Source organism: Kwoniella bestiolae, chromosome 1 (assembly GCF_000512585.2).
Source record: "Kwoniella bestiolae CBS 10118 chromosome 1, complete sequence".
NCBI classification, from domain to species: Eukaryota; Fungi; Basidiomycota; class Tremellomycetes; order Tremellales; family Cryptococcaceae; genus Kwoniella; species Kwoniella bestiolae.
The window spans coordinates 1,405,713-1,421,643 of record NC_089241.1 but is presented as its reverse complement, the minus strand read 5'-3'; the positions used below and the strand labels follow the sequence as shown (position 1 = coordinate 1,421,643).

At 47.3% G+C, this 15,931-nt stretch overlaps 7 protein-coding genes across 7 annotated transcripts; 5 read left to right on the top strand and 2 right to left on the bottom strand.

The window, feature by feature from the left end:
• Positions 1 to 1,045: 1,045 nt before the first annotated feature.
• Positions 1,046 to 2,500, top strand: I302_100542 (uncharacterized protein; the record flags this gene model as incomplete). Its single annotated transcript, XM_019190560.1, has 3 exons — positions 1,046 to 2,151; positions 2,274 to 2,343; positions 2,417 to 2,500. The coding sequence occupies 3 exons, from the start codon at positions 1,046 to 1,048 to the stop codon at positions 2,498 to 2,500; spliced, it is 1,260 nt and encodes a 419-aa protein (XP_019047308.1).
• A 1,521-nt stretch (positions 2,501 to 4,021) lies between these two features.
• On the top strand, positions 4,022 to 5,563 carry I302_100541 (uncharacterized protein; the record flags this gene model as incomplete). The annotated part of the gene is made up of 7 exons (XM_065869097.1): positions 4,022 to 4,209; positions 4,275 to 4,389; positions 4,458 to 4,566; positions 4,633 to 4,930; positions 4,992 to 5,062; positions 5,129 to 5,353; positions 5,427 to 5,563. 7 exons carry the CDS (start codon positions 4,022 to 4,024, stop codon positions 5,561 to 5,563), a joined length of 1,143 nt encoding a protein of 380 aa, XP_065725169.1.
• Positions 5,564 to 5,973: 410 nt separating this feature from the next.
• On the top strand, positions 5,974 to 6,679 carry I302_100540 (uncharacterized protein; the record flags this gene model as incomplete). Its single annotated transcript, XM_019190558.1, has 5 exons — positions 5,974 to 6,083; positions 6,158 to 6,200; positions 6,320 to 6,359; positions 6,461 to 6,535; positions 6,627 to 6,679. 5 exons carry the CDS (start codon positions 5,974 to 5,976, stop codon positions 6,677 to 6,679), a joined length of 321 nt encoding a protein of 106 aa, XP_019047306.1.
• A 138-nt stretch (positions 6,680 to 6,817) lies between these two features.
• I302_100539 (uncharacterized protein) lies at positions 6,818 to 9,101 on the bottom strand (the record flags this gene model as incomplete). The annotated part of the gene is made up of 6 exons (XM_019190557.1): positions 6,818 to 6,979; positions 7,047 to 7,078; positions 7,207 to 7,904; positions 7,982 to 8,321; positions 8,455 to 8,554; positions 8,700 to 9,101. 6 exons carry the CDS (start codon positions 9,099 to 9,101, stop codon positions 6,818 to 6,820), a joined length of 1,734 nt encoding a protein of 577 aa, XP_019047305.1.
• A 500-nt stretch (positions 9,102 to 9,601) lies between these two features.
• Positions 9,602 to 10,324, top strand: I302_100538 (uncharacterized protein; the record flags this gene model as incomplete). Its single annotated transcript, XM_019190556.1, has 4 exons — positions 9,602 to 9,668; positions 9,754 to 9,927; positions 10,070 to 10,144; positions 10,218 to 10,324. The coding sequence occupies 4 exons, from the start codon at positions 9,602 to 9,604 to the stop codon at positions 10,322 to 10,324; spliced, it is 423 nt and encodes a 140-aa protein (XP_019047304.1).
• A 162-nt stretch (positions 10,325 to 10,486) lies between these two features.
• I302_100537 (uncharacterized protein) lies at positions 10,487 to 11,409 on the bottom strand (the record flags this gene model as incomplete). Its single annotated transcript, XM_019190555.1, has 4 exons — positions 10,487 to 10,634; positions 10,701 to 10,839; positions 10,910 to 11,235; positions 11,300 to 11,409. 4 exons carry the CDS (start codon positions 11,407 to 11,409, stop codon positions 10,487 to 10,489), a joined length of 723 nt encoding a protein of 240 aa, XP_019047303.1.
• Positions 11,410 to 12,069: 660 nt separating this feature from the next.
• I302_100536 (uncharacterized protein) lies at positions 12,070 to 14,652 on the top strand (the record flags this gene model as incomplete). Its single annotated transcript, XM_065869096.1, has 3 exons — positions 12,070 to 12,362; positions 12,470 to 12,722; positions 12,793 to 14,652. 3 exons carry the CDS (start codon positions 12,070 to 12,072, stop codon positions 14,650 to 14,652), a joined length of 2,406 nt encoding a protein of 801 aa, XP_065725168.1.
• Positions 14,653 to 15,931: the final 1,279 nt, after the last annotated feature.

Sequence of the window (15,931 nt, the reverse complement as noted above, 5' to 3'; positions counted from 1 at the left end):
ATCATGCTATGACATGCACCAGTGCAACACCAACGCCAATCTTACCACGCTCGGACCTCACCGCTTTGCCGATGACTTTACACGTTTCATCCCCGCGATCATATCCTTTTGTTTTGTTCCTCCTGTTCCTGCAGTCTTGCATTCGATTGTACATCTATACAATTTAGTTTCATGACTACATATACGGGTACACTATGGCCTGATAGGTTGACATTCCAATGATCGAAATACAAAGTCAAGTACAAAAGGGTCCAAAGCAGTTGATCCGAAACAATACTTTACCACACGATCCATGCGGTATCATCTCAGCTGAAACACCTGCACTAAACGCACTACATACTCGACTCAGGGCAAATCCGCACAATAGGCTCGAGTACCCGTCGTTTTAGTCCTTGTTCATGACGCACAGATCCCATCGATCCGGATCAACCCAGCTTATATTCAAACTAGATGCGACGGTGTGCCCCTGCATGCGGGAAGATGAATGTCATGTAACACCTCTGACATTGCTACGCCGCTATGCTAGTTCGGATAGGTACGATGGCGGTTAACAACCAGGGTCAGCAGTAGGCTGAGGATTGATCGGGTCGTAAAGGGAAAGTTCAAGGTGGGGGAAAAGTTGAGACCAACCACAACAACGTCGACGAGGAATATCCAAATGGTCTAAGCGTTGTTTGATATGCTCACGCCGTGTTCAAACGCTATCATAGCAATAGCATAGCATAGCATCGACGCAGTACACACGACATACCAGGTTGTTGACTTTGACTATGACCTTGTGATCTTCTTTCCATCTTTTCATTTGCATCATCCACTCTTTCGTATGTCCTGACGAGACACCTTGGTTTGTTCTGTACTCTTCTTCGTCTGTTGATCCTTATCCTCTTCCATCCATCTAAGCTACTCCGCTCAAGCTGCACTACACGTTCTTTACTATAGTACTCACGCTCTTTACTCTCTACTCTTTACTGGCCATCTCATCTCAAGCTTGGACCGTTCCCAAACGAACATTCGAACAAACCTCAAACCGACAAACCCACCCATAATGTCCCGCTCACACATCGCCAACATGCATTCCATCTCCTCCCTCCCCTCAGTGAACCAGCAAGACCACGAACTCTCCACCCCGCGCTCAGTCCCTTCACCAGCGTACGGCCTCGACGGCGGGACATGTACCCCACCCCCTCACAGGTGTTCAAACGACAAGGAGCGACCCAGAGATTCAGGTGTTCAAGCTATTGGAGCGTTCTTCTCCACACCATACGACTCAGATTTCGAATCCGACAGCGAATCGATCTCCACAACCACCAACACTGGTACCAATCGACAACCCGTAGCCAGGGCCAGATCGGCCAGGGCGGTTAGTGTAAGTGTCAACAAAGCTACTGCGAAGGGGTACAAGGATGTGCTGGAAGCTAAGATAAAGAGTCAGGCGGGGGAGCTGGATAATTGGGAGGATGACGAAAACGAGCAGGACGAGCTCGAACCTCCTCGATCACCATTAAAGAGGAACGAAGAGCGGGGTAGACAATCCGACGAATCGGGGAGAGTTAGACCTCTGACTGTGGTGGAGTTTCCTGAACCGACCTTACAGCCTGATCAGGGACATGGCAGAGGATATCCTAATCCTACTGCTCCTCCCTCATACACTTCAAACCCCAACCCACCTCCAGCAACGGGATATCCACGAACCCCCCCTCGCTCCACTCCTACTACCGCCCCATTACAACCCCATCGGCCCAACCCGCGAATCGATACCTCCGAGCTCACTCCCCCACGTACAATCCTCCTTCCTCCCCCCTCATCGCCCATCTCCCCTCTCCTCGCTGCGCCCCCACAACCGCACTTCTCCCCGCTCTCCCCGCCGTCTTCACCCTTTGCCTCCCCCGCAGGGGGCCATGGTCCAGCAGATAGCGTTTCCAACGGGTCGATCTCGGGTTTCGACATTATGGCTGAGAAGAAGGCTTTATTCCGCGAAGGTCAGGAAGAGCTGTTCACACCCTTTTCGACTCGACGGAATAGGCCTGGAAGGGTTGGGGTTAATGGGAAGCAGACGAAATCTGCGTTTTTGGCTAGTGGGATGGACTTTTGGAAGAGGTTTAGCGTACATGTTAAGTTGGATGAGCAGGAGAAGGCGAGTAAGAATGAGAAGTGAGTTGAACTGTGATGACAAGATCATTTTCACTCTGTCGTGATCATTCGACATATCTATTTAATCTATACACGTTCTTTCTGCGAGAATCTTGAAGCTAACAATCTTGCTATGACCGCAGCGCTTGGCTGTCCAAAGCGGAAGAGCGACGAGGTCGGATCAAGAAGATGATATGGGTGTTTGTTATCCTTGTGAGTCGAGTCATCCGGCGAAAAGACAAATAAGAAATAGAGCTGAGCTGACCTTCTGTTTCCCTCCCACCAGTTGATCATTCTCATAGCCTCCCTGGTAGCATACTTCGTCACTCGACCTTCACCCGCTCCAACTTCAGTGGCAACTTCCATCTAGTCAGTCCTCCTCGAAGGATCTCATAGGTATTTGCATGTCATGAAAACCAATGGACAATCGGTGTTTATTTCTGTTTCATCGCCTCAACGGGCTTTTGTTACTACCACTTGTCATACTTTTCTTATAGGTTAATGTCATTTAACGATTTGTTTATTTGGATGACTCTTGTTCACATTGTTATATTCTAGTTATGGTATGTGTTGGTGTAATTCCGAAGACCATGCATCGCTATGATACCCTGTGCCTCTGCTGCTCCCTTACTCAACCCACATTCGTTTCTTGGGATCGTTCATAGAAAGATTTCATGTACACATCTGACAACTGTATTGACTTACTGAGGGAAGATGTTGTGTTAAGCTATCGATCTTTCGTTTCGTTTCGTTACGGTACGGCCGAATGAGCTTGCCGCCCGACTAGGGTGGGGAAGCCTGATGGATAGGATGTACCGAAAAGGTTCTCTGATAAAAAAAAGAAGTAATCCAGGTTTGTTGGGTTGTTAGCAAAAGAAGACTTTCAACCGAGAGACAGAACATTGTTCAAGTAAGTGAACCTATAAACGAGAAGGATACCCCGAAACCATTCAGCCGCTGGATCCGGAACAATCGGACTGCGCTCATCAACAAGACGAGAGGCTTAAGCCTGCCTGCTCATATGGTGGCTTGTCTCATCGTCTGTGTACCTCCGCTGTTCTATCCGACACCTCGCATCGCAAATTCCAAACTTCCAGCTCCACCCTTTTTGAGGATTCCCGCTGCTCTGGAAGTTCATCCGACAACGCCACCGTGCCGGTACCAGTAAAGGGAAGGTGGAGTGGTAAGTCCGACAATATTCATACACAAGCTAGACATTGAGCAAGACAACCCCGAAAGCAAATGGAGTTTATGCGATCCTATAACCCACTGATGGCAGCTGCACCAATGAGTTCCCACTGGAAGGACATGAGACAAGGTGCCAAGTAGGTTCTCAAGTTATTTATAGAAGTATGCATTAGTTCTCGCACTTCATGACCGTGGAGTACTCATCTCATCTCCTAACGAGCATCTCACACCAGGATCATCATGGTAATACATGCGGTAAATGGAACAAGTCGACATACCATGCTGCTCTGAAATGGAAGGGGTGCCACTTTGAAAATCGAGGACCTTGACGGTGATGACAAATACTCGTGAGAGATTGGGTGATGTGATGGGTGGAAAAGCTTAATTGGGTAAATCACAAATGAGTACCTCAACGGTTATCGTCATCAATCTGACCCCTGAAAGAGAGAGATGAAAATTCCTCACTGCATATGTGTTTGATGCATGATCCAAAAATAGAGTAACACTCCTCGCATCTCTTGGTTCACAATTCGATATCCATATCATACTCAAACGCATATATATATATACATACGCATCCATTCTCAAGAAGAACTGTTCTACACTTCACGAAACAACGTCCATCAAACCACGCATCAATAATCAATAATCAGTAATCAGTTGTTCAATACCCCCAAAAGATCCTTTATCCTCCTCATCCAACATGTCAGACGTAGATTCAGGAGCAGTGCCAGATATGGATGCCGAAGACCCATGTGCCATGTCCAATTCCGATTCTCACAGAGGATTGAGGATAGGTGCGGTGTTCATCATTCTCGTTACCTCTTTGGCGGGTACCTTGACTCCCATCATATTTAGACATTCTGCGAACGTACCTACACCTGTATTTGAGTGAGTCAGCATCATCCCTTTACGTCTCTCAAGCTTCCGTGTCTTACTGATTGTTGATGGGTCAGCTTCGCCAAATACTTCGGTTCAGGTGTTATCATAGCGACTGCTTTCATACATCTGCTAGCACCCGCATGGGATGAATTGACGTCGGAATGTTTGACTGGAGCGTGGACAGACTATGTAAGTGCCTTCCCTCTCGTTCACACGTGCTCTTATCATATACTGATCATTCATGGTTCGCATCACAGGACTGGGCACCAGCTATCGCCATGGCAGCAGTGTACGGAATATTCTTCGCCGAAGTAGCAGCCTACAGAATCGGTACAAGGAAATTAGAGAAGCTCGGAGTGAACTACAGTGAGTCCGCCCGTCCCTTCCCCCGCCTATGTCAGGTATACGTACTAACCTCTACTTACGCGACAGGTTCCCACGCTCATGATCATACCGATGCTCATGCTCATGATCACGCTCACGACCCACCTCTTTCCGTGGATACTACCGTTCCTGCTCCCCCTCACCACCTCCACCCATCCGCATCCAATATCCATGCTCACGCCGATACCGACCCTCAACTCCAGGCTGCTTCGGAGAAACAACTACGAAAGGCCGATCTCGAGTCGAGCTCCGATGTGGATACCATCAACCAACTTCCAAGTCAGGCTGAGGCCAGTGCTCAGCTGGTAGCTGTCGCTGTACTTGAGTTTGGTGTTGTATTACACAGGTGAGCTTGGATCAACCACATAAACTTGAAGGAGTCGTAGCTGATCAGGGTGTGTTGACAGTGTGATTATCGGTCTTACCCTCGGTGTAACGGATGAATTTGTTACTCTGTTCATCGTCATCATCTTCCATCGTGAGTCAAACATCTACAATAATTACGTTCACTCGGGCTGTTCACTTACTCGTTGAACTCTTATAGAAATGTTCGAAGGTCTAGGTCTGGGATCCCGACTTGCCGCTCTCCACCTCCCCAAGCACCTAGGCTACGCCCGATGGATAGCCGCCTTCTTCTACTCCATCTGCACCCCCATCGGTGTAGCCATCGGTATCGGTGCTCGAAACAGCTACAACGGTAATGGTGCCACTGCCAATATCGTTTCGGGTGTTCTCGACGCCATCTCAGCTGGTATCTTGTTGTACACTGGTAAGTCGAGTTTGCATGTTCCCATCCCCCCTTACAACCAAGTGACGAAACTTATATTGTATTTTTGATACAGGTCTAGTCGAATTGATGGCTCATGAGATCCTATTGAACCCACGAATGATGAAAGCCAGGAATGGTAAATTGGCGTACATCTTCATCTGTATGTTGTTGGGTTCAGGTTTGATGGCTTTACTTGGTCGATGGGCTTAGAATGGATAAGGTGAAAGAAGAGTAACATATTTGATATTATATATTTTATCTTATAATTCTTGTGGAAAGATCATCAATGCATATAGAGTTTTTGATCTGCAACGTTTACTTCCTGTCAAGTCGGGATACGAGACTCTGGAGTAGATTCAGGTCACATCTGATTTGTACGTTGGCTGATGTGTAGAGTGTCGCAACGAGGTGAACCATATAGTATAGTAGAATGTGAGCTTTGACCGCCGGTTCGGGGTTTACCGGGCGGGCACCTCTCGAAGAAACCGAGGTGATGATGAATGAGTTAATTTAGTCATGTTCCAATTCGAAAACAACTGTGACATCCATATATGATCATCAATATACTTCTTCTCTCACAAGACCAACCTCACTCAAAGTCATAAATCAACAACCTCAACATGGCTCCTATAAGTTCTTCACCCGACTATCTGGGGTACACCTACGCCTCTCTCCTTGCTCTTGGGGGTATCATGGGGGGAGTTAAGAGGGGGTCGACCATCTCCCTGGTGTGAGTGTTGGTTGTGCGATACACTACGTACCCTGGATCGACTGACTGACTTTGGATACGATGCGGTGGGGTAGTGCCGGTGTGGGATCGGGGCTGGCAGCTGCGTACGGAGCCAATGTGAGTTTGAGTTTGAGGCTATACTATCTCAACCCACCCTGGCCTTGATTGGGTTCATCCACTATTTGGATGACATGGGATGTAAGATGTACTGATTTATGGATATGGCTGTGTCATAGCGAGTCTCAAGGAATTCCGCAGATGTACTCCCTTCGTTGGGTGCGTACCATCCTATTCCCACCTGTGCGGGTTGAATTCAAAGCCCTCACTCCTCTTCGCAAGCAGGCAAAACTGACCTCGGGTATGTGGTATGGGCGCAGTAACCTCCTCTGCGCTGTTGATACTTATGGGATACAGGTTCTACCAAGGTAGGAAATTCATGCCTGCTGGATTGGGTGAGTTTCTACTGTACTCTGTTCAACGAGAGTACGTCGACCAAAGTGGAGTGCTGACTTTGATATAATGTACGATACTATCACTGATAAGTCGCTACGTTGTCCCTGTTGATGGTCATCAGATATTACACCCTCAAACTCTAAGCTCATCAGACTATCTATCGCCTAGCACGATCGGAGTCGAAATGTATAGATTACAGGCTGTATGGATGTGGGCAGAGTGAGAAATGAGATGTAAGATAACCAAACAAAATGCATGTAATATACAACTCCTCCTTTCTACTACACCTCCCCGCCAACCTCATAAACCCTTCTCCACCATTTCCTTCTTCTCGTCGTTCGTCGTAATGCTAGACCGGGCATGTTCATTCCCACCAATAGAGATGAGCTCTTATCGATGGGTAGGGGAGTATCAGCCTCTGTGAAAGGGGTAGGAGCGGGGTTCTAGTCAATACATGCAAGTCAGCTCATTTTTGAATTTGTTCCACGGGATAAGAACAAGATTACTTACCTGCCATGAATCATCGGTGTATAGCCAACCTTCTATAAGATCGAAGAGCAAGAGGTATCAGCCAACCTAACCCTCATCGACCGATAATGACATTCCAATGGATATGCAATATCGTCCATCGTCCTCTCCCAAGATGGATACTAAGGAAAAGTTTACTCACCATCATCCACCCCACCCTCACTCCATTCCCCCAAAACATCCACCCTCCAATCCTCATTCGGCACCCAATCCCACCCCTCCGCCAATGCCAGTATCATCTTCGCCTCCTTCTCTTTCTCTCCTCCCTCAGAAGACGGCAGGGGACTATCATCCGTATTCTTCCACTTGGTATCCACTTTACCAACCTTCACCCAAGGGGACCTATCGCTCGCTCGAAGATGCTTCGAACTCCAATTGCCAGCTACCATGTCCAGCGTCTTACTTGCTGCGGTTGTACCGCTGACGGAGGTAGACGAAGAGGTATTGAGGGTGGACGATAATTTGGGGTCTAGTCTTTGGGATTCCCATACTTCCACTTTATCCAATTTTGCAATACCTATCGAGTCCGACAATTTATCATCTAGCAAGATTATCTCTAGGTATGCTCTGATCCTCTTGACTAATGGGTGAGAGGGTAATGCCAATAAGTAGAGGGTGAGGTTGGGATGGAAGATCAGTGGAGGGATTATACCCATCGGTAACAGTAGGTAGGGGATTATGAAAGAGGGAGTAAGGGGTAGGAGAAAGCTTGCTGGTAAGCTTATGAGTATTATGTGGGTGAATGTGAGGGGTAGATTGGATGGGTTCGAGGTGGAGATGGGTTGATTGGGGGTGAAGAATGATGTGAGGCGTGGTGCGAGGTAGTCATACCCGTCTGAGCTGTAAGTATAGCAAGATCAGCCCGAGCAATATTCACGATTTGGAGAAGGTTACTAAGCTAGAAAAAGCGCACTCACACCAACCCCATCAAATTTTGAATAGCCTGTAAGTTCATATATATATCCACCCCACTTTCAGACTCCCTAGGAGCAACAGTAGGTTTCTCTACCGTCTCCCCCTCCGAGTCCTTGGTTGTGGTCGTGCTGTACCCTCCCGCAGAAGCCGAATTGGTATTTTGGCCGGAAGATGATTTGGATAGGTCGGGAGAGGGCGGTACGTTCTTACGCTCGGTCAAGGTGGGAGGTGCAGTGGAGATTCCCAATAATGAGGGAAGGGGGGATGACTTCTCGTGCGTGTGAAGGAGGATTAGGATCAAGGTGAGTGATGGGAGGAGAAGGAGGACTCGGGGTTTGAAGCCTATAGCAGGGCAATAATAGTCAGCTCTTGATAAGGGGCGAGCCGGAGTAAACACATCTTGCATATGGATGATGACATTTGGTGGAAGAGATTTGTACATGATGCGATGATAAGGGTGAGAGGGTGAACTCACATATGAAACACCAGGTTATCATCCACGCCCAGGTCCAGATGGGTTTCCTCCAAAACAAAATCTCTTCGATCCTATCCTGTAACCAGAATATCGGGCCGACCTGAGTGATGATCCAGCTGAAGGTCAGCTCACAGCGGTGCAATGATCATGAGAACAACTATCTTATAGCAGCTACACTGCAGCAATTGAGCGACGCCACAAGAGATTGGGATCCACCAATACCTTGAATAGCAAGACCCACTCACCCTAGTCATAAACCTCCTAAAGTTATTACTGACCAACGGCAAGCTCAGGCTCTCCCTCTGCGTGGACAATTCCCTAGGTACACCTACACCCTTCTTCCCAGATGAGCTTGTAGCGGCTGAAGGAGGGAGTTTAGGTAGGTTTGGAGGTAGTAAGCTTGATAGGAGCAGATCAGATACGTTGGTGGGTAATGACATTGACATGGTACTGCTTTTCTTGGGTGCTTGGGTGGTAGTGGTTGAGGAGGTCGGCGGGAAGCTAGGTACATTGGATTTGAGTACATTCTTGTGAGAGTTGGATGGATTGTTGGTGGTTTCGGGAGGTGGGATGGGGATAGCTGAGGTGGGGATGGAAGTTAGGAGATGAGGGGGGATGGAAGGATGAGGTAGAGGTTGGTCTGACATCTTGGGATTTGTGTTCGATTTTGCTTAGAACTGGGTTTACTCCTCGGCTGAATAGATGGTGTTGTCACTGCTGTGCTGGTGAATTCATCTCTTGAAGATTTGATAGTATAGTTGATGAGGATGAATGCTTTCTTGACATCTTTATACATTGCACTTCATCATCATCATCTTGATCCTCGGTGACGTCTACCATACGAGTAACCGGAGTTCCAGTTCGCGGCGAACGCCGAACAATCGCGTCTGTGTCTCAGCGGTCGAGAGAACAGGTTGTCCGTTGAAAGATGTCATGGTACGAACATTGTTATCAACACCAGTATCCATCATAGACAATTCTTATATTTTAAAACAGCGGTAAAGGCTTTGATTTATTGCCAACTAGAAAGTCCAACAGGAATCAGACTCAAAGAAGACCGACTAATCCTGCGCTCCTTACTACTCCATACACAGCTCCAAAGACAGACCATCAACCTCAAGCTCGTCCTCACGTTGGACATCTTATAATGACAATACACGGTCTATGGGTAATATCAAAAGCAGGTGGATTAGTATTCTCCAGGTCTTATAGTGGTGAGTACTATTTCCTGTACCTCTCTCCATATATAAGTCACGATATCATACAGTGTCAGCTAAATAAATGTAACGTTATAAATAGATGTCCTTCCACCTCAGCCGGTAAATACGATCCTAACGCTAGCAGGTATATTACACGGTATACACGCCATCACAGCAAAACTCACACCGACGCCCATACCTGGTGTAACGGCGGGTGGATTGGAGAGCTTCGAAGCTGAGGGATGGGGTGGAAAGGTGTTCTTGACGCCGACGGGTGGGTAATATCTCTCCTGGTGCATGGAAAGAAAGCTCGAGCATTGTTCGTTGCGATCGCGACGATGTGGGGACATCTTGCTGGAGCAGTACCTGAACAGAACTAATTCGTCTCTAGTTGCTGACTTTCATTGATCGCCTAGGCACAAAATTCGTCGTATTGCATTCATTACCCCAATCAGGCTTAGACGATCTGATGAAAAGGATATACGAGATATGTGAGCTCCATAATATCTATACTCATACCTACTACCATACGATCAATACTGTTGTCTGATCTAATTGTGACAGACTCCGACGCAGTGATGAAGAACCCCTTCCATACACCCGAGATGCCCATAAATTCCGCGCTGTTCGAAACGAAATTACAGACATTGATGTCTGGCGTGAATGCTTAGATGTGAGATGTCGGAGGAATAGATGATATGATCGTCAGTCATAGAGTATCGTACTCGCTACATGCGCTTAGAATCTGTATCATACATGTACAAGTATCATTTCAGATTCTTCCTTCTCTCATATTCAAAATTTCCTTTGGCAGCTCGGAAAGATCAGACGGATTAACCCGTCCAAGCATCCGTTCCATCCTCTACCACCTTATTCAACTCATCTTCGATCGACCCTTCCCCGTCCATCACGTCAATTGTAAGTCCCTCGGTCCCCTTCTTGGTAGAAATTGCCAGGATCACCTGAGCGACGAGCTCTCGACTGTAGGGCAATATAGGTCAACGATGACTACCTCTGAATCGTATGATGAAGTCAAGATAGACCCACCTAGTTTGTTTCAAGTGAGTCTTACCCAATTGAACTTTACCAGCAGGCTCAAGTGTCAGTCCTCCTGGACGTACGACAGTGAATTGGAGTTGCTTTCGTTTATGCAACTCTATCTCAGCTTTGAGTTTGGCATCGAGATCTGATAGCACATCACGAAGATATTTAGCAACTAACGAATAGCTTGTAGCTTTCCGGAGCAGATCACTCACACGTAGGAATGGCCTTCCAAACCTTATCACTAGTACTCTTATCATCCTCGTCATACCACTCGGGCCAACCTTTATCCCTCGTCCTAACATCTACCGCACCAATCAAAATCAATCTCTTCCTATTAGACGATTCCATCGCGTCAAACACCTTCACAGCCCCTTGATAATCTATCACCTCAGGTCCGGGGGGCTTTCCCCCAGCCCCAGCAGCGAAGATCACTACGTCCGGATTGACCTTGGTGAAGAGGGAGGTGAGGTCGGGGACAGAAGCGTCTTCCAAAGAGAGGATATGGATCTTGGCGCCGAGCTTCTTGAGCTCTTCGGAGCTGCGGATCCCAGATCAGATCAGCCGTGATGATCAAATGTGAATAGGAATTGAGCTGGACATACTGCCCGTCGTTCCTTATTACCGAGTGGACCTCATGTCCCGCTTCTACAGCTTGTTTTGTAAAGTGCTGAGCTACTTTGCCTCCTCCTCCGATGACTATGAATTTGACCATGTTGCTTGAGTCTTTATTATAGTGAGTAGTCTGTGAGATATGGCACAGGAAGGGTATGTACAATTCTGTCTCCTCTTATATATACATCCAAACTTGGTATTCGTATCCATAGTCAAGTGTAAATATCTCACGTCATCGCAGAATGATGGAATGATGAATCACCAAAGTGGAGGGACGGAATGATGAGACCACAACATCGGAAGTGCGAGGACTTACAGGTTGAGACAAGATTTGTAATATAGTATTAGCGGGATCAATTATTTTATTAGCTTTGTGTGATAGTCGATTACGAACGTGCATCCCTCTTGATCGGTGTGACAAACTCGAGTACACACCCCATACATCGATTCCAATTACCTCACCTCATTCACAACATCGCGTATCTCGTATCTTCCATTTGATTGCCCTTCTTCTTCTCAGATATATCGCTCCTCTCCTAGCGAGAGGAACGCTCAGTAGACTACTATCAAACCCACCCCCTTCCATATCAGCCTCATCAAGCTCTTGCTTAGCGTGATCTGACAACATACGAGGTGGAGATAAGGCTCTCGCTTGCCACTTCTTTCTCATTACCTCCACCTGTATATCGACTCGACGGATCCATCTCCGACTTATCCTGTATAATCATCACCCACCTGTATCCCATCCCGTAAACCCGTCATGCCAGCTGTACCGACCCCTACGCTCAACTCATCCGCACGCACCAACCCCAAACCCGATCTCAACATGTCTTCGGATGACCCCTCAACATGGCTCAACTTCTCTTTACCACCCCGATCGCGAGCTGGTGTACCTGGTTCCGGAGTACCTGGCGTACCGAGGCGAAGTAGACGAGGGGAAGGATGGAGGGGAGGTCCAATGAGCAGAGAGAAGTTCTTGAATGCCTCGTTCAAGTTTGTGTTGAAGCCTACGGAAACTATTAGTTATGGTGCTCATTTTGCGGATCCTGATATGTGAGTTGTGCTCTTGCCTTTCCCCTCTCTCCACTGTACGCTCCACATATTTTGTATAAACCATATATATTTGGTGATATCTTATAGCTGATCCTTTTATCGTTTAGCTCACTCCACTGGCCACACATCCTGCAAGTCCTCGTACCCACCTTTAGTGCATTTTCAGTCGCGCAAGGATACGTTACAAGTGATAAACACGATCATAATGAGTTGGGTTCCTCCTACAAATCACACGATCTGGAAGGTATGGGTGAGGAAGCTGCAGAAAGGAGAAGAAGGATGGAAGAGGAAAGAAGAGGTAGGATGTGCCCTATTTGTTTGGGAAAACCGGTTGCTGGGAGAATGACGAAATGTGGTCATGTACGTATTCCTATCCTCCCTGTCACCCAAGGGACTCGTTCATTTACTCACGTTTCATGCACTCGGATAGATATTCTGCTTCCCCTGCATCCTCCACTACATTCAACTTTCCGACATACCTAAATCAGCTAGATGTCCTATCTGTGGGGATACGATCCATTCAAGTTACCTGAAAAGCGTCAAATACCTAGACGCAGCTGCTATGCTCAAAGCTTCCACGGGCGAAGATGATGAGAATGAGGTGACACCTAGTCAATCTTCAAGTTCTACAAATACCGATCACACGAATCACGAGGCACACGGTCATGGGATCATAGGGGTGATGGATGGATTTGAAGAAACGCTGGAAGAAGCTAGAGCTGTTGATGCACATCTCACCAAGGGGGACAAGTCACATCAGATCCACATGCGTCTGGTCCAGAGACCACAGATGACCACTCTGGCGCTACCTTCCTCCTCGACTTGGCCTTCCGATGCTATACCACCCCATACAGCCCCTTGGTATTTTCTGCCGGATATTCTTGCCTACTCACGGTTCATGCTCTCAACCCCGGAATATATGTTATCTGAACTCTCACGGGAATTGTCGGAATTGAAGGGTGAATGGGACATGCTGAAGGGAGATGAATTAGGTAGAGAATTCGTCAAAGCCGCTAAAGAAAAGGTGGAGAGACAGATGCAAAAGGTCAGAGCGGAGCTGGTCACGGAACTAGTCAAGAGATCGGAGAGAGCAGCCAGAGAAGCTTGGGGAGAGGCGGTTGGTGGGTCAAGGCGCGAGAAGGAAAGAAGGAGGGAAAGGGATAGGATAGCGAAAGAACGAGAAGAAAGGCAGAAAACTGAACAGGACAAGACGGATATTCCTCACGAGTTCTTATCTGGCTCGATTCCCTCCACGCCATCCTTTGATAATTCGGCAAATATCAATATACCGCCCAATATTGAAGTTGAACCTAATCCCATGCCTACACCCACTCCCAAGAAATCACGTCGAAGAGGTGGAGGAGGTCATGGACCGAATCCACCACCTGCCATACCGCCTTCACCCTCTTACTACTTCTACCAATCATCTCTAGGTGCCAACGTATTCCTGCATCCACTGGACATTCGGATATTATTGGCTCATTTCAAGTCGTATTCCCTCTTCCCGCCTACAATCTCATTCGCCACTACCGGCTATGATCCCGGTACAATCAACGACGAATTGAGGAAGAGGTGTAAATACCTGGGTCATCTACCTATAGGCACAGAAGTGATATTTGTCGAAGCGGATCTCGAGCCCATCGTATCTCAAGAGGTATTAGATCAGTTCGAACAGCCCTTGAAAGCTAGAAAGATGAAACGGAAAGATAAACTGAAGAGAGAGGATAAAGCGAAATTGAAATGGGAGAAATCGGAAAGAGAGAAACTTCCTGTGGATCTACGTTCCACACCTAGTGCGTTCAGAACTGGCGGTGCAGAGGATAGGGATTTCGCTATTGCCTTGGCTAGATCTGCTGTGGAGTTCGATCCGTCCCAGAACACCTTCCAACCTTCCTCTACATCTTCCTCGACCTCTATGACGCATCAGTACCCTATACCTGGTGTAAGCCCCTCGACGAGTCCTTCAAATGGGACTGGCGTGTGGGGTGCCGCACAGCAAAACCAGTCGAGAGCTACGTTCGCTCATGCACTGCATAATCATACGATGTCATCCATGCCTGTGCAGAGGAGACAGGAGATAGATTGGGAGGTCGAGGCTGCCTGGGAGGCATTTGAGAATATGTCTACGAGGGATCGCACACCACTTCAAGAGGGACAAGAGGAAGGAAGGGAAGTGATAGGGGAGAATACGATAAGGGAATCGGAGAAGGGTGGTGGAAGTAGGAAGGGTAAGAAGGGTAAAGGTCAGAAATTGGTTCTTGGAGGTGGGGGTGGTGCTAGAAGGGCGTAATTGTGCTCGGAAGTGAAACCACACAAATGACAACGACACAAACCAAGAATAAAAACCAAAACAATTCATCACACTACAACCAATCATCCACATCATCATCGTCATCGTCATCAGTCACAACATCTCTCGGCATAAAAAGTGTTATAAAGGAAAAGATCAACAGAGTAAAGCAGTATAACATAGAGTAGTCTGAAATGTATGTACTGTACGTTGGGACTTTTGTATCCGAGAATCATGTGGGTTTGGTGTATGTGCTTTGCGTTATATTGACATAAATCGTGCAGTTGGAGCTGAAGAAACTAACACATTCCGGTACTCTAAGAATGTACGAGAGTACTTTGTTTCTCTGTCATCAAGGCAAATCAGGTCATCTATCGCACTCTGATCGTTGCCACTTATTGTGTCATCACATACCGTGCCTTTGTAATAAAGCATATCCAATTGTCAGATCAACTATACCATAATTAGATGCCGCAAGCCGTTCAAGAAAGGTTGACCCAAGATGCATGATCAAAGTATTTGATCTGACTAGATTATATAGCAGCATCGTCTGACACCTCCACAAGGCTCATCCGAGACTTTTCGGGGCAGTTCTCACAGTCCCAGAGTTGCGAACGTATGTATCGCTCTAGGGAGTACTCGGACTCGAGATCATCGACTTGTATGGTAATTTCAGCTGGAACGTCTTGCACCGTACCGCACTTTTCACAGGACATCTGGGCGTCACTAACATTCAGCGAGATCTTGGGGTCGCAAATGTGAAATTTGAATGGCCACTTGGTGAATTCCGGCATCTGAAAGGAGATCTTGCACAATGTCTACGGTATCATCCACAAGGAAAAGTGGGATGGATCAGTGTTGCGCCACTTCCTCGGACCGAAAGGGGGGGGACAATTTCTGCAAACTCACGCAATATTTCGAGGAATGGGGTACCTGCTCTGACAGAAATTCGCGGAAAGGGATAGTTTCTCGCACCCCTACACTTCTCGTGGAAGGCAGTTTGTACTTGATGATGAAATGATGTTTCCCCGCGTGATACGTCGTCTTGCCCGCATATGATGATCGACGTCCAAAACGACTAGGTGGTTCCGGTATTGTAATTGTTATGGTCTTGGGGACTTTATGCACGTGCACCATCGTATTTCCCATGTTATAACTCACCGAAGGCTTCCTGTTGTAGTACGACGGTCCTCGGGTAGGCATGAGTGATCCGTCCGATTGAAAATCCCTGATTGGATCGTGTATCGAAGAAAATGTGAATGAGTCGGTCTTAGAGGGA